Here is a 24865-nt window from a genome sequence, read left to right on the forward strand (position 1 = left end):
TGACTCTGACTATCCAAGTGCTGGTAGATCCTGTCCCTCAGAATTCCCTCCAGTAACTCCCCCACTACTAATGTCAGGCTGACTGGCTACTTCCCATAAGGAAAAATAACATCCACCCAGCATCTACCCTGTAAAGCCTGCTCAGAACATTTATGTTCCAATCAGATCATCTCTCATTTTATTGAAACTCCAATAACACACACCTTGTTCAACCCTTCCACCAAGACATCCCAGGAACTGTCCTACTAAACCTTCTCTGCACTATCTCCAAAGAAGGTATATCCTTCCTTAAATAAGGAAGCCAAAACTGTAGGCAAGGACTGCAGATTTAGTCTTACCTACCCTCCAATTGTAACAAGACATACTTTTGTAATCAGTCCTCCAAACTACAAAGGCCAATATTCAACTCCAACTACACAATTTTCACTTCATCTATCGATATCCTTTGCAGACTCTTTCTTCCCCAGAAACTGGAGTTTTGATACACTAAATGGATGCTATATTTTGGCCTGTGGCAAAACCAAGTGACATAAAAAAGTCATAACATTCAGGAATCCTTGATTTAAGAAAGTATTGTCAAGATTTCCTCTCTTTAAAGAACACTAAATCCAACCCACACATTAAGCAGATATTTGCTGTATTATTTGTGCACTGATTCACAGGAAGCAAGTCATTAGTGTCAAAGGAGCTTGCAAACAAGTGTGGGAAAACAAGAAGGGGGAGGGTGGATGGCTGAAAATGAGAGGTGGGGAGATGGTGGTGGAGAGGTCTCTTATTGGTGGTGGAAGTTCTTATTGCCCAAGCAGGGGGCTAATTTTACCCTGTGCCTTGCATGCTCCCAAATCACTGTTGGCAACAGCAGCATTTGGGCCACAGATCACAACATTTGTAAACTGAAGTCATCAGCCTGCAGAGCTTCTTCCCTATGCTCAGGGCCATGGGAATGAGATTTTTAATTCAGTAAATTACAATCATATGACACTGAAAAGCTCATGTGCAGTAACCTTTTATGTGGCACCTTACCACGTGGCTTTTTGAGCCAGTGCAGGCATCATGCTGCCTGCGTATTAGCTAATACTAATCCTGTTGTTAGGCTAATTAGCATCTCTGCAGCAGGTCCCAAACTCAGAAGTAACTAGGCTCAGTTAAAGCCAGTCTGCAGGATTTAAAGGGGAGGTACAAAGGGGTGCTTGAAGCAAGTCAAACTTTCCTCTGTTATTCTGCACCCAACCACATCGACACATGAACTTTTCCCAGCATGCACATCTGCTGTTCAGTCACAGAGCTTCACCAAAACACACTGTGCAGTACTTATTCATACATGTCCCTCACCCTATGGAACATGATGGTGCATAATCCTGCTGTCCATTATTCAAAATGTGCCCAAATGAAGTTAATCCTCTCACCTTCTTTCTCAGCTCCTTATCCACAATCACTTCTAATTTTAATGTTTACATGACATAAGCACAAATATTTTACTTCAAGCCCTACCCTTTCCCTTTCTATAGCCCTAATATAGTTGTTTCAGATGGTCAAAAGCTGCAACTTAGCTGGGAAATGCCCAAGTTCCAGAACAGAATGAACATTTCACTCAAATTCACACACATAGCCAGTAGATCAAGCACTGGTACAATGTAATGTAATGGTTAGTTAGGGGCAGGGAAGGTGGTTTGACTCTCTCTTGTTGGAGATGGTCATTGCCTGGCACTTTTGTGGCAGAGATATTACTTGCCACTTGTCAGCCCATGCCTGAATGTCAATTAGGTCTTGCTGCTTACAGGTATGTGCTGGTTTATTTGCTGAGGAGCTGTGGATTAGAAATAAACTTCAGCAATCATCAATGAACATCTCCATTTCTGACCTAATGATAGGAGGAAGTTCATTAATGAAGCAGCTGAAGATGGTAGGGCGCATGACAATGGCCTGAGGAACTCCTGCAATGCTATCCTCGGGAAAGAGCAAGGGAGGACTAACTGGATATTTCTTGCTGTGCCACGACAGGCAGAATGGGCCAAGTGGCTTCAGTGTGCAAAATCATTCATTTGCTTCTTAGCGACAAACACCGAACACTTGCAGAAAGATTAAATGAGGTTTTTTTTAATGACATGGATCAATAGTAAATGGGGGAAGGCCACTTACTTTGATCAGAGGGTCAATGACAACAGAGTCATCAAATTAAAATCACTGAGTGAGGTGAACTCAGAACAGTATTCATACAGTGTGTGACTGGCGTATGGATTGTTTGCTGCAAACCATTGCTTCCTTTAAATTAAGGGGAATTGGATTATCATTTGAAGCAGAGAACGAAGCAAGGTTATGCATGAATAAGCAAATTGGTAAAAACATTGCTAAGTTGCTCTAACAAACTGCTAGCAGAGACATAATGAGGCAAATTGCCCACTTCCTTATTGGAAACTTTTGATGTGAAACTGCTTCTGTATTGATTCTGGAATACCACCATACACATTTGAACAAATGCACAGCAACAAACAGACTGCAGTGTTAGCTCAATGCCCATATCCACATTAATGGAAACTGATTCTTGAGATTTTAAACAAGGCAGTTCTGTGTAATATCTGAAGTAGGGTCTTTGGCAGTCAAATCATGCTCTCCTTTTTGAGGGATAGAGCTGAACAATGACTTAAGCTTTCATGTTGGCAGGGATTGAAATACTTCTTCAGCCTCCAGGGGTCAGGTACTGAAAACTGAATCATAATTTGCTTTCTTTAAAATCTCAGCAAATATGGAACCTATCCCAAGTGTGTAGCTTTATGACCTGGTCTGATACCCAAACACATTATCCTTCCTTTATTTTTCAGGCATTTAGAAATGATGCAAGTTTAAAATTGCAATTCAGAGAAAACTGTAACTTTAAACTTGTTTCATCTTCAAACTTTCCCAGTTCTGATGAATGGTCATCCACCTGAAATGTTCATTGTTTCACTCTCCACAGATGCTGCCTGACCTGTTGAGTATCTCCAGCATTTTCTGATTTTTTTTATGTTTATGAAAGAGCGTTTTTGACATTTTAGCAGTTTGCTAATACTGGGGGTATGACTAAACCAGCTGTCAAAACTTATTTTGGCTCATTTTGTAAGCAGAGCTTCTTTTTGCCACTGCATGTTATGCTCCTTCCTGCAAAGGAGGCCCTTCCAACAGGACATCCCTCCTGGTGCTCTCCTCTGGCTAATATCCTTTGCATGCTTCACCCTTGTGCTCCCACTAAGGCCTTTGCTCATGTAAGGCTGATTCATTTGAGCCTGGGGCCTTGGGGTCAGATGCTGCTGAATTCTAAGCTGCAAACCCATAGCTAAAATGGTCCATAACTCACCAGACAGTAACCAATTAAAAAGCCTTTGTTGATGGCAAGGAAATGCTATTATTCAGTGAAATATGTTATTATAACACATATGTTAAGCATAACAACATTACATGTTAAAATGGAAATTTTCTTTGGGGAAAAAAAACTTTTCTCTTCACATTTTGAAGTCCTTTCTAGTCAGAAGATGATCACAAGGACCCTACAAAGGTTCTCTTCTCAGTCTGTCATCTTCCAGCCTACAAAATCACAAAATGTCCACTGATTATGGGCTGTCCTGAAATCTTCCATAATTGGCACCAGCGGCGAGACTCTTGGCTTTGCCAATAGGAAGAACCATACTGTTTTGATAATAATGAACAGGAGAATCAAGAAGCTAATTAACCACAAGCAGAAGATGTTCCTGGATTGAAAGCATCTTTCCTCAAGAGAAAAATATCTGTAGGTATCTGAAGGCAGGTCTAGTAGAAAAACAACAAACAGAGAGTGGATGGAGAGATCACAGGAGGCTCAGCAACTTACTGAAAGTCATGATAGGTCTGGGTTCCTCAACACAGTCAAGGCCATCTACAGTGCTAACACACAAGCTCCACCCAACTGAGATTCAGGAATGGGAAGAATTGGGTCAGAAACAAAGAGGCAGTCAACACCCACTGGAAGGAACACTTCAAAGATCTTCTTAACTGTGTCCTTGACGTGAGCCTCCTGGACTCCATCCCACAGCAGCCTATCCAGGTCGACCTAATCTACAAGGAGTGGATCAGGTTTCAATCCTGATTTTAGGTATTGTCTGTGGCCCTGTGACCATGTGGGTTTATCCCTGGTGCTAGGGATTCCTCCCACATTACAAAGACATGCAAGATGGTACACTAATTAGCCACTGTAAATTGCCTCTAGTGTGTTGATGAATGGCGGAACCTGGGGAGAGCTGATGAGAATATGGGGAGAATATTCTTAAAGAAGTATTCTCATGATGTCTCTCGAAGAACATTAAGTTGGATAAGTCCCCAAGGCCTGATGGGATATACCCCAGGTTATTGAGAGAGGCAAGAGATGAGATTGCAGGGGCCTTTACCAATATCTATGTGTCCTTTCCAGCCACAGGCAAGGTCCCGGAGGACTGACAAGTAGCTAATGTTGTTCCATTATTCAAGAAGGGAAATAGGGATAATTCTGGAAACTATAGACCGGTGAGTCTCACATCAGTGGTAGGCAAGTTACTGGAGAGGATTCTTAGGGATAGGATTTATGAGCATTTGGAAGACCATGGTCTAATTAGGAACAGTCATCATGGCTTTGTGTGGGGCAAGTTGTGTCCTACTAACGAGTGAGCTTTTCCAGGAGGTGACGAAGGTGATTGATGAAGGTAGAGCTGTGGATGTTGTCTACATGGCTTTTAGTAAGGTGTTTGACAAGGTCCCTCATAGGAGGCTCATTCAGAAGATTAAGATGCATGGGATCCATGGTGAATTGGCAGTTTGGATTCAAAATTGGCTTGCCCATAGAAGACAGAGGGTAGTGGTCGATGGGACTTATTCTGGCTAGAAGTCCATGGCTAGTGGCATTCCGCAGGGATCCATACTGGGACTTCTGCTGTTTGTAATATATATAAATGACCGGGGTTAAAATGTAGATGGGTGGGTTAGTAAGTTTTCAGGCAATATGAAGATTGGTGGTGTTGTGGAAAGCGTAGAAGTCTGACAAAGGATACAGCGGGATATAGATCACTTGCAGATATGGGCAGAGAAATGGCAGATGGAACTTAACCCAGCCAAATGTGAAGTGATGCACTTTGGGAGATCAAAGGGATTAGTTTAGCCGGGCATTTGATTACTAATTTAATTAGTTCGGCACAACATTGTGGGTCGAAGGGCCTGTTCCTGTGTTATACTGTTCTATGTTAATAAAACAAAATGGGGATTAATGTAAATGGTTATTTGCTGGTTGGCACGGACTCAGAGGGCTGAAGGGCCATGCAGTATTTTTCCATGATTCTATGACATTCTCAGTGAAGGCTGATGTTAAACAAGTCTATATCATGGCCCCAATACTTTTATCAGTCTTTCTCACTGTAATGTTGCACCTCATCTCAAGAGAATGGACACCAACTCCAGAGCTAATGAGAAGCTGTTCAACCTATGGCAAATACACTCCAGAACCAAGGTTTCCCAACATCATTGGTCAATTTCCAGTAAGCAGACACTGTGTTTATACTTGCTCAGAGACTGAGCTCGAAGATATTGTCAATGATTTCACTGAAGCATATGCGAGGACGGGCTTTACACTCATTATCCGCAAGATAAAGGCCCCTCTACACCATACTGCCCTCTGACAATAATCGTTCACTTTCAACCCAGGAAAGTATGGATCATTTCCCAAATCTCGGGTGCCACCAATTGGCAAAGACAAGATATCAATGATTAAATTCATCATCGCCTTCAGTGCACCAGCACAGCCTTTAACCCCGTGAAGAAAAGAACATTTGAAGATCAAGACCTCAGACCTGACAGAACACTCATGGACTACTTGCCGGCAATGATCCTTGCCCTGCTAATGTGCTCCTTAGTCCTGAGCAACCTACAGCAGTCATCTCAAGTCATTGGAAGAATACAACCAATGCAATCTTCACAAAATCCTCCAAATTCACAGGAAGTACAAGTGAACCAACATCAATGTTCCCTACGAGAACAACCTTCACAACACTGAGTCCCTAGTTACTCTAAGTCAACTATGTTGGGCAGGCCACATCATTTGCATGCACAACACCAGAACTGTTCTAATGAAGGGTCTCCTACCAGCAACATTAAATCTGTTTCTCTTTCCACAAATGCTGCCTGACCTGTTAAGTGTTTCCAGCATTTTCTATTTTTAATTATAGAAATAATTCATCCTCAGTCTAGATCAACTGGGAAAGTGGACCAAAGAATGGCAGGTGGAATTTAACTCAGACAAGTGCAAAGTGTTGCATTTTAATAAGTTAAACCAGGCAGGACTTGAACAGTAAGTGGCAGGGCCCTGGAGAGTGTTGCAGAACAGAAAGACCTAGGGGTACAAGAACAGAGTTCCCTGAAAGTGGTGACAGTGGTGAAGAAGGCGTATGGCACACAGTGCCTTCATCAGACCAACAATGAGTACAAGAGTTATATCATCATGTTACAGCTGTACAAGACATTGATGAAACCACACCTGGAGTGTTGTGTGCAGTTCTGGTCACCTAGCTTTTGGAAGGATGTCTTTTAAGATGGAAAGGGTGCAGAAAAGATTCACAAGTATGTTACCAGAACTGGAGGGCTTGAGTTATAAGGAGAGACTGGATAAGCTGGGGCTTTCCCCCCTAGAGCTTTGGAGTCTGAGGGGTGACCTTATATTTAAAATCATCAGGGGCATATATAAGATAAACAGTCTATTACCCAGGGTAGGGGAGTCTAAAAATAGAGGACTTATGTTTTAGGTGAAAGGGGAAATATTTAAAGGGGACTTGAGGGGCAACCTTTTCACAAAGAGGGTGATGGGTATGTGGATGAGCTGCCAGAAGACATGGTAGAGGCAGGAACAATTACAACATTGAAAAGACATTCAGACAAGTACAGGTATAGGAAATGTTTAGAGGGATATGGACCAAATGCAGGCAAATGGGACTAGCTGAGGTGGGCAATTTGGTTGGCATGGACAAATTGGGCCAAAGGGCCTGTTGTCATGTTGTATAACACTATGACTCAATCTTGACAGTCTGCCTAAGAAGCAGAGTGGACATCTAAATGGGGTCTTGCTATCATAAATGGACTTCCAGAGAGAAAACAAAGCAGAAAAATGCAAAAATAAATCCTGTTGTATATTTGAAGAGAATGAGCAGAGGATATTTTGATAGCACCAGCACTGATATAATTAACTTCCAAGTCTATACAGCGTTTGTTCAGAAATACCTTGCACTGTTTCAGCATCAGTTGTGCGAACTTTAATGCACAGGCTGAATGAGAAATTCATTTAATAAACATCTATCTGATTGCTATGTAGAAATTCTGAATCAATCAGATTTCCATTCATACCCATTCTTTTTAATTCTAAAATCAGTTGCTGGATATTACTCAATCACTGCTTTATAATGTTTAGTATTCAACACACAATAAATATTGCCAGTACAATGATGTGTTTCACAGGAACAACTATCAAGTTTTAGGTTAATAAAACAATTCTATTTTTCCCTATCATGTTTTCCTTTATCTCTGTCAAAGATGAGACATGCAAAATGTTGTAAACTGGTTACCTTTAAGTCCATAAACTAATCCAAACGTAATTTTTCTTTTAAGCATCAAATCCTTGAGAAAGATTATTATTTCACAAATGAGATCTAATTCCTTTGATACAATATATTTTAGTAATTTCTTCAAAACCACTAAATAAAAAATAGCCTGAAAGATATTTGCTGACAGCTTTCCAGACAGCTGGAAATATTACACATTTTACAAGACAGAAGGCCATTCTATCAAGCCAGACTCACCATGGTGGACTCTGTGGTGACTGGGTGTGTTGAGGATCAGTTCCAGAGGCCCAAGGTTACCAATTATCTGCAACAGAGTCAGGAAGCCATTTAACACTGGGCTTTAATGCCAAAATCGAAAATAACTACCCACAGTCAACTCAAGGGATTAGGAAATAATTTTATTTTTAAACTCAAAATGACAGAAAAGCAGATGTTGAAATAATATCACATTGTAATAGCTACCATAAGGACTATTTTGAGTTTAATTTAAACTGAATATCCCTGAACGGACTGCTAATTAAAATTGTTTTATTTTAGAGGAAATAGCAAGGTAGAAGGCAAGTTTAGTCTGTGGCTTAGATGGACTATGATAGCCTCAATGTGTAGAAGTCTCAAAGCGTCTCAACATTTTCTCAAATGGAAACTCTAGTTTCTTTTATGCAGTCCTGATTTTGTTCATTTTTCTCAAAAGCACTTTGATATTTGTGCAAGAACAAAAAATGTTATTTTGAATAGTACTACAACATAATTGAAATAATTGATTCTATCTATGTAACAAATATTTTTAAACTTTAAAAGCTTAAAAATAAACCTAAATTACCATCCAGTGAGTCTTAACACAGTATTTGCAGGGCTTCCACTTTAAATGGACAAACATGCTGTCATAGAGAAATCAAAGTTTGACTTGGAATTAATGTAGAGATATATTGGTGAGGGTATCAGTTGGTCAAGGGTCTCCATGTAATGCCTGTTGATTGTTTTATATGATGTTTCAATGATACAGTCTTTTCCTCAGAAGGTCCCCAGCCTTACCTTTACAATTTTGTTGCAAAGATTTTCTTCTGTTGAATTTCAATGCAATCTATCTAATTCACCCTTTCCCTGAATGTTTTACCGATTAATGTATAGTTTAGAACAAAGTGCAGCAAAAATATTTGGTCATATTCATTATTCATATATGACACTGATGCATATTAATACAACTTACATTTGTAAAGAAACAGAATGTTTATGAAACCTATTTTGTAGAGAGTGATGTCTCTTCAAACACATTGAGAAATGATCTATGTGGGTCAGAACATAAGAAATAGGCACAACAGTCATCCATTTGCCCTTTGCCACTGTTCTTTACCATCAACAAGATCATAGCTGATTTCCTGCTCTACTTTGCTGCCCAATCCCCATATCCATTGATTCCCCTGGATTTCAAAAATCCATCAAACCTAAATATCAACAATTGAATATTCAGGACCCTCTGCTATAGAACATTCCAAAAAGTCACAACACTGAGTTAAAACAATTCATCCTGCCCTTAATCCTGGACTACCAACCCCTTATCCTGAGGATTTGCCCCTTAGAGCTGACCAAGGTAAAGAATTTCTAAGTATTTACCCTGTGAACCCCCTTCAGAAAATTGGTAAATAGATAAATTAGTTTATTATTGTCACATGTACCAGGGAACAGTGAAAAACTTGTCTTGCATACTGTCCATACAGATAATTTCTTTACAACAGTGCATTGAGGTAGTACAAGTTAAAAACAATAACAGAATGCAGAATAAAGTGTAACAATTACAGAGAAAATGCAGTGCAGGTAGACAATAAGGTGCAAGGTCATAACAAAGTAGACTGTTATGTCAAGAGTCCATCTTGACATAAGTCCATAAGGGTTATATCAAGAATGCCATAAAAGACAGAATGTTTGGGATGGGTGGGGTCTTTGATTATGTGGCTGCTTTACTGAGTCAGTGAGAGAGGTGGCTGGTTTCCGTGATGTGCTGAGCTGCCTCCACAACTCTCTGCAGTTTCTTGCGGTCACAGGCAGAGCAGTTGCCACAGCAAGCCGAGATGCATCCAGATGATGCATCATTAAAAATTGGTGACAGTCAAAGGGGACATGCCAAATTTCTTTAGTCTCCTGAGGAAGTATAGGCACTGCTGAGCTTTCTTGCCCGTGGAGTCTATGTGGTTCGACCAGGGCAGGCTATTGGTGATGTTCACTCCTAGGGACTTGAAGCTCTCAACCCTCTCAACCTCAGCACCATTGATGCAAACAGGAGCATGTGCACTGCCCCCACCTTCCTGATGTCAATGACCAGCTCTTTTGTATTTTGCTGACATTGAAGGAAAGGTTGTCATCATGACACCATGTCACGAGGCTGTCCATCTCCTACCTGTACTCCAACTCATTGTTATTGGAGATACGGCCCACTACAGTGGTGTCATCTGCAAACTTGTAGATGGGGTTAGAGCAGAATCTGGCCACAAAGTTGTGAAAGTATAGGGAATAGAGTAGGGGGCTGAGGACACAGCCTTGTGGGGCAACAGTGTTGAGAATAGTTGTGGTGGAGGTGTTGCTGCCTGTCCTTATTGATTATGGTCTTTTGGTCAAGAAGTCAAGGATCCAGTTGCAAAGGGAGATCTAGGAGTTTGGATATGAGTTTGCTTGTAATTATAATATTGAAGGTGGAGCTGCAGTCAATAAACAATAGTCCAACGTATGTGTCGTTACTGTCCAGATGCTCCAGAGATGATGTAGGGCCAGGGAGATGGTGTCCGCCATAGACTTGTTTCAGAGGTAGGTGATTTATGGTGGGTCGAGGTTATCTGGGAGGCTGGAGTTAATGTGTTCTATGACCAGCCTCTTGAAGCACTTCATAATGGCGGATGTCAGAGCCACCAGGCGGTCGTCATTAAGGCAAGTTACCTTGTTTGTCTTAGGTACTGGGATGATAGTAGTCTTCTTAAAGCAGGTGGGAACCTCAGATTGAAGCAGGGAGAGGTTAAAAATGTCTGCAAATACCCTCACCAGCTGACCTATGCAAGATCCAAGGACACTGCCAGGGACACCATCTGGGCCAGATGCTTTCTATGGGTTCACTCTCCTGAAGACTGATCTTACATCTGCAACAGTGACTGTGAGTTTAGGTGCTTTGGAGGCTGTCAGGGTGGGTGCTTTAATTCCAATCCCCTCTGTAATTTTGCACAAAAATGCACTTTTCAGAGTGTTCACTTCTTATGTTTCTGAAGTCCAAAGGATTCCAGTGCATTCTACCTATTTTTTCCTTGTAGGGTAAGTTTCTCATCTCAGGAACCTGTTAAATGTTAGTTACACTCCCTCCAAGGCAAATATAAGCTTCCTGAGATAAGGAGATTAAAACTGTATAACAGTACTCCAGATGTGATTTCATCAAAGCCACTACAAATGTGACAAGGCTTTCTCACCCTTGCAGAGCAACCTGCTTGTAATAAAAGCAATATATAGTTTGTTTTCCTGATTGTTTGCTGTACTGCTGTACTCCATGGTAACAATTTGCAATGTATGGGGGAGGACATCCAAATCTCTCCGAACAACAAAATTTAACATTTATAACAATAACCTGTTTTCCTATTCTTTTAAAGTGAAAAAGCATCACATTTGTCCAAACTGCATTTCATCTGCCATCTTCTTACCCACTCACTTAAAACCATCTATAAACCTTTGCAACCTTGAGACATGCTTCTGCCAGTTATTTTTCCCATCTTGATTGGTAGTGTCCGTAAACTTGGATTCATTCTAATTGATTCCTTCACCTCAGTCATTACTGTAGGTTGTAGCTTGCTGAGTCACAAGTCCTGATGCTTGCAGCAACCAACTTTTTAAGAATCTGTCAATTTGAAAATGACATCCAGCACACCTCTCTGTTAAAGTCTGGCTAGATGGTGGTTAAATTAATATTGCCTTAAATTACTGATAGTCAAATAAACCTTAAAATTCATTTTTATTAATTCTCAACAAACTAAAATCTAATTACAAAATTCAGGTAGTACAATACAGCTATAGGTCTAGACATAGTGAAAATTAAATTCTTGCTTAGATCTCTGCTACAAACACTCATTGTTTCCATATCAGCAAAATATACTTAATAGAAGCATCTTGAGCGTGAACTTTTGTGGTTTCTTTTCTCACTTTCTTCTCAAAGCAGCATGTTAAACAGTTGTGTCTGAAAGTGACTCAGACACATGGAATTTTTGAGCTTTTGACCTCCAGTTAAAGCCCAATAAACATGGCCTGGATGACAGTTGATTTGTAGTATGTGTGACAGTCTCTGATTAGAAAATGAAGGTGGGGTTTCCTCTTTAATCTACAGCCTATTCTTAAAGCCTGGTAATCTTTAATCTACAGCCTATTCTTAAAGCCTGGTAATTTTTAGATAGCCTGGTAATTCAATGTAAGCACTAAATTCTCAGATCATTGCTATGTTCAGTTAACAGAAATAATCTCTGTTTGTAAAAGCAAATGGAATTAAAGTGAAACAAATTTACAATTTTACTGCAAAATGAAAACAGGAAATCTTATTCTTTAAAACATGAATTTATTTTCTGATTAATTAAGCTCACATCTTCCATATATTCTGTTCCATGGATTTAGTGTTGTGATGGAAGAATGTTTGTTATCTGAATGTTAGCATACGCAAGTCCAAGAAAGTTTAATGTCCTACATTTACTCAGCTACATCAGGAGCTTTGAACAATTGTTACAGATGGAAAGCAGGACAATAGTTACAATTTGACAAGGACAGACCCGGTGCAATCCAAATCAGATTCAAATCTATTCTTTATTATAGCATTTTTATTATGTTGTAGTTAACCTTTGAATGTCTCTCATTTCAGGAAAGAAGCACATCCACAAATTTGGGTTCCACAGTATCAGCTCCTTCTGGACTTTGGATGATAATTTGATTCAAACATACTGACCAATGCATAGTCTTTAGTTGACTACAATGTGAGTAAAAGTCACATTAAAATCAATACCTCAAACCATATTTATGCATTCAACCATGTTACAAATCATGCAAATATTATCCTATCCTATCTGGATGCATCACGGCTTGGTATGGCAACTGTTCTGCCTGTGACAGCAAAAAACTGCAGAGAGTTGTGGACACAGCTCAGCACATCACGGAAACCAGCCTTCCCTCTGTGGATTCTGTCTATACCCCTCGCTGCCTTAGTAAAGCAGCCAGCATAATCAAAGACCCCAGCCACCTCAGAGATTCTCTCTTCTCCCCCTCCCAGCGGGCAGAAGATACAAAAACCCGAAAGAACATACCAACAGGCTCAAGGACAGCTTCTATCCCACTGTAATAAGACTATTGAATGGTTACCTAGTACAATAGACTCTTGACCTCACAATCTACCTTGTTATGACTTTGAACCTTATTGTCTACCTGCACTGCACTTTGTCTGTAGCTGTTACACTTTATTCTGCATTCTGTTATTGTTTTATCTTGTACTATTGTCACTGTTCCTCAGTACATGTGACAATAATAAACCAATTCAATTTAATTCCTTGATCATTCCCACAACACCAGTTTTTCTCTGAGGTGGTCCATCCCTGCAAACCCACAGCAGCCCTTTTCTGAAAGCCTTTCTGCAGACTTTGAACAGCAAAGCTTCCTCTGAAGTACACAGATACTGAATGGTTTCTACTTGTACTGAAATGGAAATTACACCCTTTGGGACCCAGACATTCTCTTCCAGCTGCTCCGTTACTGAGGTTTTTATCTTCATCAGGGCCTGGTTTGCCAGCCCACTTCAAGGTCTTTCTTGTTATGGAAGACATGAGTAAACAATGCACAAAACCTAGAGTCCAGAGAGCTACCACCAATGCTGCCTCCAGAAGTTCCCTTTTACCAAGTTTGCTGCACTGATTTCAACATCCTCAAAGTACTGATACCACTGGTAATTATCCTCAAGGACCAATTCCACTGGACTGGAAATTAGGTTGAATGCCAGATTCTTGTCTACCCAAGCAAGTCCATGGTCAGTGATCCCGTGGTGGTCAAAGGAAATACATTGAAAGTTAATCTCAAGAGATGTGGACATGCCAAGATGGTTGGAACATGCCGCTAATTTACCTGAATGGCAACACATCCTCCATCAAGCAGTGGCCAGCTTCAAGGAGAAACACTCAGTCCTCAAAGCTGAAAGGGAGAGAGAGGGAAGGAAAGGGAAAGAGCCTTCCGGCAACAGGTAGCTGAACTGTAAGGAGATGTCTGCACTTCTGCACCCTGGTGTTGTTCCAGGAACAGACCGCATTAACTCAGAACCCAATTAGTATATCTGTGATGAGATTAATCAAGACCATGGACAATGACAAATGGAACCTCCATTATTCCCATGACTAAAAGAGTTTAAAAAAATGCCTTTTTATTATTTGTGCAACAATTTAATTAAAACAATAATATAAGAAGGAGAATGCTGCCACTGTGTCAAATGAACATCTCTTATTATCTTCGAAAATAATAATTTTACAAACACAGAAATCCGGTTTTCTTGCTCACTCTTAAAGATTAAACAGAAATTATTAAAGTTGAAGTTTATGCTAGAATTTAAAGAGAAAGTCCTTGATATCTGGCATGAAAAGCAAGAGAAAACTTATTGGGATTCTGCCACAGCGTGGATAAATCTTTAAACTTAATTTGCACACTAAATTAAACAGAAATGTCACATTAATGTTTGACACTAAACTTTATGTTTATACAGATGGACTTTGCAGCCATACTTTGTATATGCTCCCTGTAGGGGTGGCTTTGAAGGAAGGTTAATCCATAGGATACTTGAAAGCCTACATGGTTTCACACTTTGAAATTCATTCCAAATCTAACTTGTATGAAGGTAGCTGTTTTCTTATCTGGTGAGGCACTTTTTAATATTTAAATAAATACAAAATAGCCAAATTACCCAAACTGAGAAACAGAAATGACAATATTTGTATATTGGAATAAAAACAGAAGTGATCTTAAGGTGTTTCAGACAACTATCCAGAGTCATAAATTTCTCAGTGGGATGTAGTTCATTAGTTGACACCAAACTAGGAGGAACACTTTTCCTCTTCCAAAGGAAGATAATATTGAACTAAGGATTTCTAAAAACTCAAGCGGACAGTAAATTAAAGTAAAATTATCTGTGTACTTTAGGTACACAGTAAAGTAACATACAAATATATAAGGAGCTTAGGCCACTCAAGCCTGCTCTTCCATTTAATGAGAAAGTGGCTGATCTGATTGTAACCTTAGTTCCACATTCCTGTCAACTTTTCACCCCCTTGCTTATCAAGAGTCTATTTCTGCTTTAAAAGCATTTGAAGACTTTGCTTCTACCCCTCTTTGAGAAAAAGTGTTCCAGAAAGTCACAACCCTCTGACCCCCTTCATTATAATTGATGCAGAAAATTAAAGCACTTTCACAGAAATATCTGAAATATGTTTTCTAATCATGAATATTTTGAATCCTTACTCATGACAACTCAAAAAATATCAAAGAACAGGAGCAGGAGAAGGCCATAAGGCCCTTGAGCTTCCACCACCACTTATCAGATCATGGTAGGTCAGACCTTAAGCTTTCAATCACACTTTACACTCCATCTCTTATCTTTGAGCTCACTAATATCCTTACCCAATAAATCATGAATATGTATCAGAACATAAGGAGTATGGGATTTTTAATGTGTATTTGAAGTATGTTTGATATTTCAATATAAACAGAAACTTGAATGCACCGTATAGCATACAATGCTTTTAATCAATGAATCATTGAAAAGATTTAATCAGTTTAATCCTTTGTGGGGGCAAGACCTGATTCTAAATGACAAACATTACTGTATTCACATTCCTCTTGATTAGTTATGTGCTCATCAAAATGTATCAAATACAGGGTAATCAAGAAGATTTAATGCTAGATTTATTCTGCTAAATAAGTGCTTCCAGTTCCAATAAATATTTGAAAACCAACATTTACAGTCCCTTGTAAATATTTCCTATAAAATATAGCTAGAAAAACAGAAACAAGTTATGATTCAGCCAGACATGAAATTTCATGTTTTAAGACTACTCAATGTAAAAAAAAACACATTGAACTACAAACTAGAAGAAATATAGGCAGATATCCAGTTGAACATGCACAAAGTCATGTATGTAGCACTGTGACAGAAGTAATGAAGACCCTGTGAACTTCCCAAGGAAATTATAATTTTCTGAATGGAAAACTTCCAGCTTTCGCTGTTTATATTTCAGATTTCTAGGATCTGCAGTAGTTACCTCATGTAATTTCAGATGATTCTGGTTCTCCCATTTACACATCCTTTAACTTTTCAATTCATTATTTGAACCATCATACCTTGCTTAGCCTTCAACTATCTTCTTTTATCATTTATCCTCTTCTGGCTTCTGCCACATAATAGGCCTTTCTTTTGCCCTTCTTCCTCCCCATTACTCTATATCTTAAAGCCTTCCAGTTCAAATAAAAGGATACTTCACTGATATGAAATATTATTTCTGGTTCTTTCTCCTCTGATACTTACTGAACTGCTGAGCATTTCCGCCAATGTCCCTTAGAAACTGGATCGCAGTCAATTTTTTAGGTGTTAATCACACAAAATTTAACTTTACCTGGAATAGATTGGCTGAACAATCATTCCCAGGTAAACCTACACCAAATGCAAAAATTAGGCTGGGTACATCTGTGCACGAGCCATATTTACCATGGCTGATCTTTTCCTGGCATCAGGTGCATGCTTAAATGCTGTCACACGCCAGTTTCTGTTATATTAATGTAATCGGTAACTTGAAACTCCACATTATGACTATGGCACAGTTCAAATAGATTGAGGAGCACCCTGCGCTAATTTGATGTTCTTCTCAGTACTGAAAGGGACACTTTGCTGAGACTGGCAGACGTGAACGGGCAGCTTTTAGAGGTGATTTCTCAGATACATTCCAAATCCATTAAAGGCCCTTAAACTGACCTGGAATATTTTATCCAGCACTTAGCAGCTGATATACTCATTAAGTAGATGCCTCAGTGATAACACTACTGGCATCACTTCATCATGGGAGGTGATGTTATGGTCATAGCTGGAGAGTTCACATACTGTTATAAGGTCCATCAGGGCTTTGAATAGCTATACCAAAATGTCTTCCCTTCTATATTCCAATCTTTTTGATGCAATAACTAATATTCCATTATCCTTTTTGACTCTTCTTTATACCTGAACTTGACATTTAATGATCTGTGTGCATCAACTCTAAGTCCTTCCTTAAAGGCTTAACATTCATTATAAATCCCATTTAATCTGAATATCCTGTTAAATTTTTCCAACTAATATCAACATTGAAAACAACAGTTTCTCGCCTTGTCCATCCTCCCACGAACATCTGAACATCCATAATTCAGCCCACGACAGTCACTCCGACTACTCTGAAACAAGATAATTGTGTTTTGCCATTATTTTGATTTGAACACTTATTATTTCTTTAATCTTACAAAGTCCACACCAACTGTTTAGAGAACAAAACACTCAAATTTAGCAGAAAATGCATACAATGCAAAAACATAAGTTCCTTTTTTTATCAGCTACAGATCTTGAACCATGATATACATAAAGCCAAGAACATAGAAAAAGTACTGGTTTAATAAAAGGTGCTGATATTTAAAACCCATTATAAATACCTCTGTGTGAATCCAGAACTGATACAGCAGGTTAAATTAGATATGTACAGCATATACTGAGGGAGGAATGAAGAGAGCCATTGGAAGGTTGAAGATCTGGAAGCAAATAAACATTGTCAAAAGTCAATCAGAGTTTAAAAAAACAGTTGATCCTTCACACAGATACAACTCAAGCTGTCATATGATCAAACCCACGTTCATATTTTTTGAAAAATAAACCTGGCAAATCACCAAGGGTATTTCTCAGTGATTCAGAATGAGCCTAGGGAAGTGACAGCGGCTCCCTGTGCATGAAATACTTTGTTCCATTGAAGTTACTATTCTACTTATGTAGCTCATGGTGAGTGAAGTAACTTAGCTTAACTAACTGCAGATTCTACTCATGCTTTACCTCTCTTAGTTCCTTGGGCCTGGGCAGCATGGTGGTGCAGTGAGTAGAGCTGCTGCCTCACAGTGTAAGAGACCTGGGTTCAATACTGATCTTAGGTACTGTCTGTGCCCGTGAAAGCTGCAGTGAGATCGTATTAGTAGATCCTACATCTTCTCCTCCCCACCCCTTTCCACCTTCTGCAGGGACTGCGCCCTCTGTGACTCCATGGTCCACTCACTCCTCCCCACTCATGCCTCCCTGAATCCTGACACTTTCCCTTGCAACCGCAGGAGGTGCCACACTTGTTCTTGTATCTCCTACCTAACCACCATCTAGGGACCTAAACAGCCTTACCAGGTGAGGCAAAGATTCATGTGCACCTCCTCCAACCTCGTCTACTGTCGTCGGTGCTCCCGAGGTGGCCTCCTCTACATCAGCGAAACCAAGGGCACACGAGACGATCGATTTGTAGAGGATCTGTGCTCTGTCCACAATGGCCATCCTGACCTTCTGATCGACTCCATTCGCCCACTGACCTGTCTGTCATCTGCCTTCTCCACTGCTAGAATGAGGCCCAATACAAACTAGAGGAACAACACCTCATATTCCACCTCAGTAGTCTACAGCCCAATGCTATGGACATTGAATTTTCCAATTTCAGGTCACCTTTACCTCCTGTGTTTCACTGCCACCCACACCACCAGCCCCAACACCACTTTTCTCTCTCCTTCCATTCTACTCATCTTTCCATTTTTGTCTTTTTTTCCCAGAACTCCTCCAGCCCTCATCACCAATTTTCATCCCCCTTCTGGTTCCATTCACCTACTACCCACACACTTCACTTACCAGTTCCTCTCCCCTATCTGGTTCCATCTGCCCTTCATCTCTCCCCTAATGGTTCCCATTATTATCTTCCTTACTTATCAGATTCCAGCACTGGTAGCCTTTGTGTCCTGCTTATCACCCTCTAGCAGTTGTCTCTACCTTAACTCTCCTCTCCGCCACCTGGCTCCATCTAGCTTTTTCTCCACTTTGTCTGCTTCCACATATCACTCACACGCCTCTTTCTCCCAACTCCTTCCCCTCCTTCTCCATCTGGTTCGATTTGCCCATCATCCTTCACCCCTCCTCAGTCCACCAATTACCTAATTGCCCCCACTTCGCCCCCTTCCATTCTCCTCTTTATACTGCCTATGTAGCCCTAGACCTCGGACTCAACACCTCCATTTGCAACTGGATCCTGGACTTCCTGACCAACAGATCATAATCAGTAAGGATAGGCAGCAACCCCTCCACCTTGATTATTCTCAACACCGGTGCCCCACAAGACTCTGTCCTCAGCCCTTTACTCTACTCCCTATACACGATTACCAGGGATAATTCATGATCAAGTGAAGTGACAATTTTGTGCAGGTCATGTCCAAGTATTCCACTGTATCAAGATGAGTATTAATTGCCATTCTAACCTCAATGAGTAACCTTGCTACTTTGGATTGTCCTGCTTCTAGATATCCATAACTATACCTGACTGCAGGAAGTCTTATGGGAAGGCCATTTGATGAGCACCTGTGAGATTTGCAAGTGTGAAGAGCTGCTGCCATGAAAGCATTCAGTATCTGAGATTAATTCAAGACACAACATGCATTATTAGGCTTGAAAAGTGAAGCCAGTATATGGGCAATGAGGGAAAACATTTATATTTATCCAAGATTTTACAATGATGATAAAATGAACTTACTGAATTGGGCTTTTCTTCCCAAGTCTTTGGCCTTTCTGGCTGAAACTAAGAACTGAGTTGGGAGTTTCAGTCTGCTGCTTCTGGAGGGAAAGTCCACATACATTTTATGTATATAATTACCTGGAAATCATTATTTTGCAGTATGGCTGCAGCGTAAAGCAGCACTTCGTGATTATTTCTCACTGACTAAAGCCAACTCCTGTGATAGTATCTTTCGAAGTTTTGTGGGCCCAAAAGATAAGAGTCAGCTGTGACTGTCTGAAGATGAATGAGTCATGGCAGTTGCCAGGATTCATTACGAAGGTCCTCTGATGGGCTATCAACACCGAATGTTGCAAAAATGCATTCCCTTCTTGTCGGTGAGAATATTTGAGAATGCGATCCAGAATGACCACATGCATGCGATTTATGAGTGGCTGCATTTTGGGGAAGCCTGCAATTGCAGTAAATGTCCATGCCTGGTCTCCCTGCTCCTGTGGGCTAATGGAGAAATAGATGAGATCTGGTCTAGTCGAGTAGAAATCATGAATGACCACATGAATGCAAAGGTGAGCAGTAAACTGTGTTACGTGGCATATATCAGCAGCTTGATACAACTGTGATGTGTAGTACTCTGACTTTGAACTTTGGTTTGGAGCAATTTATCTTTAATTGGTATGATTTTGAGCCTCCAGCACTAGGAAAACTTGCTTCATCTTTGTAGGAACAGTGACAGCTATTTTTTTTAGATCCATATTACTGAAAACATCACTGAAGATGAATCTTGAATGTTGTGGCTTTAGAAATTTTTATGCTTACAACACAGCAATTTTCTAATTTTGACCCGAGGTCAATAATCAGTCATTGCATTTCATGTCAAACAGAGCAAGATTTAAATTCCTCTCTCTCTAACACTGCCAGAGTAATATTCCTCAACTCCATCCTTACAAATCACCAGTAAGATTTTTTTCCATGTACAATGCATGCCCTTTTCTAGCATGGTAATAATAATTACTAGCTTCAATCTAAGCACATTTTCTATTTACTAATTTTAGCAAGAAAAGTTATCTAAGTACTGCTTTCTAAACATTTCTACTGAAGTGAAAGAACTGAAAAACAAATCATTATTGTCATCAGTTTGTGGTGAACTGTGGAAACTCACTTCACAAAAAAGTGCTTTACTGTCATTGGATTTGAATTCTGTATCTTTTTGCATGAAACTTCAATGAGATTGCAGAGAGTACCTGATTTCATCAAAGAGTTCTTTCTTCCTTTTCCTTTTGAAATATAAAACTGAGATGTAAATTTATTTGAATAGCGCAGCAAATAATAAAAGGTTAATTGATTTGAAACTGGGAATTACCCAGGGACAAACTGTCAACAGTTATTATGGGATCTCCACAAAGCAATTCCCACTAAGTGCTCCTTGAAGTCTAAGCTTTCCATCAGGGATGTAATTTGGTAAAATTGGTCCAGAAATGTAGGCTGTGATGGTTGATATACATGGCAGTCTGATTTGAACTCCTTTTGCAATTCTGAATAAGGCCTATCCCTAATTTCAATCCTGACATCATAAAAGTTGTTGAGCAGACTCCAATGAGAAAAATACAAAATGTCCTCAGTCTTACAATGAACAGAAGCATGATATTAATGAACATCCTAGAATACACAGCTTGTTTCTAAATATATTGAGCAAAGGGAAAAAAAGAAACTAAAATGAGAACAATTGAAAAGAAAAATTAATGAACATATTGTTTCCATCTCTAAATATGATATTCTAGAATTGGCCCTTTTATTTTTGTTTTATCTATGAACTAAAAAGAAATGGTATTCATTCTGCTGGTAATTCCTTGCCTCTTTAAAAAAAAGGTGTAGATAAATGTAGTTATATAAACTACCCTAACAGAAAATGGAAGGCACAGTGGGACAGCTAGTAGACTCAGTGCCTCACAGCACCAGAGACCTGCATGGAATCTGTGGCAGTGTGGGTTTTCTTCAGATGCTCCGATTTCCTCCCACATCTCAGAGATATGTGGGTTGGTAGATTAATTGGCCACTATAAATTGCCCCTCATATGTAGAGGAGTGGTGAAACCTGAGGGGAGTCGAAGAGAACATGGGGAGAGTAAAAAATGGGATTGATGTCAATAGATAGTTGATGGTTGGTACAGACCCGATGGGCTGAAGGGCCTGTTTCTGTGCTATATCTCTCTATGACTATGGGTACTCAGCAAAAAAGTGCAATTGAAGTTGCATGTCTAGATGATGCAAATCACCACCTTTACAGTAGGTATTTACGGCCTGAATTACAAAATACACTTCAGTCCATCACTGTGGACTTTATATCAACACAAAATATAATCAAATAGAAGATCCACTGAGTAGGATTAGTTAGCATTATAAAATCATACTCAGTGGTTAAGTATACAAATAGCTACACTTCAAAAGCTTTCGCCTGACAAACACCCTTGTTAAACAACATCCCAGAAAATCAGAGGAGCTGCATCACGGGATTAACACATTCTTTGTACTTTTCAATTGAGCAGGCAGACAAATTGTTTCAGTGGTTAACGGTGACAGTGGACTTCTAATGTGAAAGTTCAGAATTGACATACCCAGGAAAAGTATTTCTGTAATACAGACTGCCGAAGGGCTGTAGACAGATTGTAGTCTTCAGAGCTGTGATGTACTTGGTGTGCTGCCCACATGACATTCACTTCTATAATCAGAAAGAAATGAAGAAATTTCACAAATGTATTGTGCAAATACTGACATTGTTCATATATAAACAAGTTAAAGAGAAAGTGTCTCAATTTTTAGCAGCAAAATCTTATTGGACTGTTTTGCAGTTCTCCTTCTGGTCCTCTCTACTACTCCCTATGAAATTAAAGAAGCCAATTTTACTCTGGATTTCCACAAAAAATACAGTACGGAATTTCAAGGCACCATTAAGAAAATGGCATTACAATTGCTTTTCACCATTGTTTAGCTTTCTCCAAATGTACGTATGCTGCAGATGGATTAGGGAATTTGAAGTCTCCCCAAGTGAGCCACGTTCTGGGATTATAAAACAAAAATCAAAAATGCTGGGGATACTCAGCAGGTCAGGCCGCATCCGTAGGAAGAGAAACATTTCAGGTCAAAGACCCTTCTCTCAGAACTGGGAAGGAGACATAAGAAGCTGCAGGGAGGGTGGGGGAGGGAGAGTGTCCCTGATAAAGTCAAACTGGGATGACCATGGCGATAAACTGTAAACAAGATTATCTGGTCAATGAGTGAATGAGAGCAGTTAGAGAGTGAGAACACAAACAAAAGAATGCAGACAAAAGAACACAAGAGTTGTGAAAAGCAGAGCAGGAAGACATTCCCGACAAGTCAGGCTGGGCCTTTCCTTCATTCCCATAGGGAAAAAAAGAGGAAACATTACAAACAAGCTGAACCAATGTCACAGCTGGATAATTGATACAGACAGTGAAATCAAGTTTACTTGAAGTTGTAGAATTCAATATTAAGTCCAGAAGGCTGCAGTGTACCAAGACATGCCCTTTTGCCTATGTTCTTTTGTCCATGTTCTCATTCTCTAACTGTTCCCATTCACTCATTGACCAGATAACCTTGTTTACAGCTTATCCCCATGGTCACCCCAGTTTTACCCAATGAGAGACAACCCCTCCCCACAACCTTCCCTGCAGCTTAACAAGCTTTTTTTCTCTCCTTCCAATTGCGACAAAGAGTCTTCAACCTGAAATATTAACTCTGTTTCTCTTCCCACAAAAGCAGCCTGACCTGCTGAGTATTTCCAGCATTTCCTGTTGTATTTTAGATTCAGCATCTGCAATTTTTTTTTGATTTTCATTCTGGAATTATTTTCTTCTTTTAAGTTGTTGCATAATTGAAAGAAAAAAATCCATCTTTTGAGTACTGGTGTTTGCTGATACACATTTTGAAAATTTCACTTAACTCTACTATTCTAATGATTTTCATTCCATCACTCACTGCAATTTCATTAGAACATAGGACACAGAACAATACAGCACTGGACAGGCCATTCGGCCCACGATGTTGTGCCGCCCTCAATGCCAATTTATACTAAGTGTCCTCCTCCTGTGTATCATCCATATCCCTCCATTCCCTGCATATTCATGTGTCTATCTAAAAACCTCTTAAACTCCACCAAACTGCCTGCTTCCACTACTACCCTTGGTAACCCATTCCAGGTACTTACCACTCTCTGAATAAAAAACTTACCCCTCACATCACCTTTAAACTTCTCCCCTCTAACCTTACAAGCATGTCCTCTGGTGTTTGACATTTCTACTCTGGGGAAAATATTCTGACTCTCGACCCTATCTATGCCTCTCATAATTTTAAAAACCTCTATCAGGTCTCCCCTCAGCCTCCAACACTCAAGGGAGAACAACCCAAGTTTGCTCAACCTTTCCTTACAGCTCATACCCTCTAATCCAAGCAGCATTCTAGTAAACCTCTTCTGCACCCTCTCCACAGTCTCCACATCCTTCCTATAATGGATGAACAGAACTGCATGCAATACTCCACGTGCGGTCTGACTGAAGTTTTAAATAGCTGCAGTATGACTTCCTTACTCTTATATTCAACAGCCCTACCAATGAAAGCAAGTATGCTATACACCTTCTTTACCACCTTATCCACTTTCAGTGGACTATGGACCTGGACCCCAAGATCTCTCTGTACTTCAATGTTACTAAGAGGCCTACCATTAACTATATACTTTCTTCTTTCATTTGACCTCCCAAACTGCAACACCTCACGCTTTCCCAGTTGCTTAACACCATCTGCCACTTCTCAGCCCATTTCTGTAACTGTATTCTTTGATAGTCCTTTAAACTGTCCACAGCTCCACCAATCTTGGTGTCATCTGCAAACTTGCTGATCCAGCCATCTACATTTTCATCCAAGTCGTTGATACCTGTCACAAACAACAGAGATCCCAGCACTGATCTTTGCGGGACACCACTGGTCACAGACCTCCAGCCAGAATAACAGCTTTCCACTCCTACTCTCTGTCTTCTGTGGGCAAGCCAGTTCCGCATCCAAGCGTGCAATTTACCCTGGATCCCATGCATCTTTAAATCCTGCATCAACCTACCATGAGGGATCTTATCAAACGCCTTACAAAAGTCCATGGAGGTAACGTCTACAGCCTTTACCATCATCAAGCACCTTTGTCACCTCCTCAAAAAACTCCATCAAGTTTGTAAGACATGACCTGCTCGCACAAAGCCGTGCTGACTGTCCCTAAGCAGGCCATGCCTTTCCAAATGCACAGAAATCCTATCCCTCAGTATCCTCTCCAATAGCTTCCCTACCACTGACGCGAGGCTCACAGGCCTATAATTACCTGGATTATCCCTAATTCCTTTCTTGAACAAAGGCACAACATTTGCGAGTCTCCCATCCTCCAGGACCTCTCCTGTTCCTAGTGAGGACAAAAAGATCTTAAAGGTGTCAA

The 24865-nt window shown here is 40.1% G+C and overlaps 1 protein-coding gene across 1 annotated transcript in view; it reads right to left on the reverse strand.

The window, feature by feature from the left end:
* Positions 1-24865, reverse strand: part of agmo (alkylglycerol monooxygenase) — a 188510-nt gene that overhangs the window by 20830 nt on the left and 142815 nt on the right. The window contains 3 exon segments of the mRNA XM_052016932.1: positions 7818-7884; positions 17289-17384; positions 21990-22093. Coding sequence (XP_051872892.1) covers positions 7818-7884; positions 17289-17384; positions 21990-22093 — 267 coding nt within the window.

This window comes from Pristis pectinata, chromosome 5 (genome assembly GCF_009764475.1).
Source record: "Pristis pectinata isolate sPriPec2 chromosome 5, sPriPec2.1.pri, whole genome shotgun sequence".
In the NCBI taxonomy this organism is placed as follows: Eukaryota; Metazoa; Chordata; class Chondrichthyes; order Rhinopristiformes; family Pristidae; genus Pristis; species Pristis pectinata.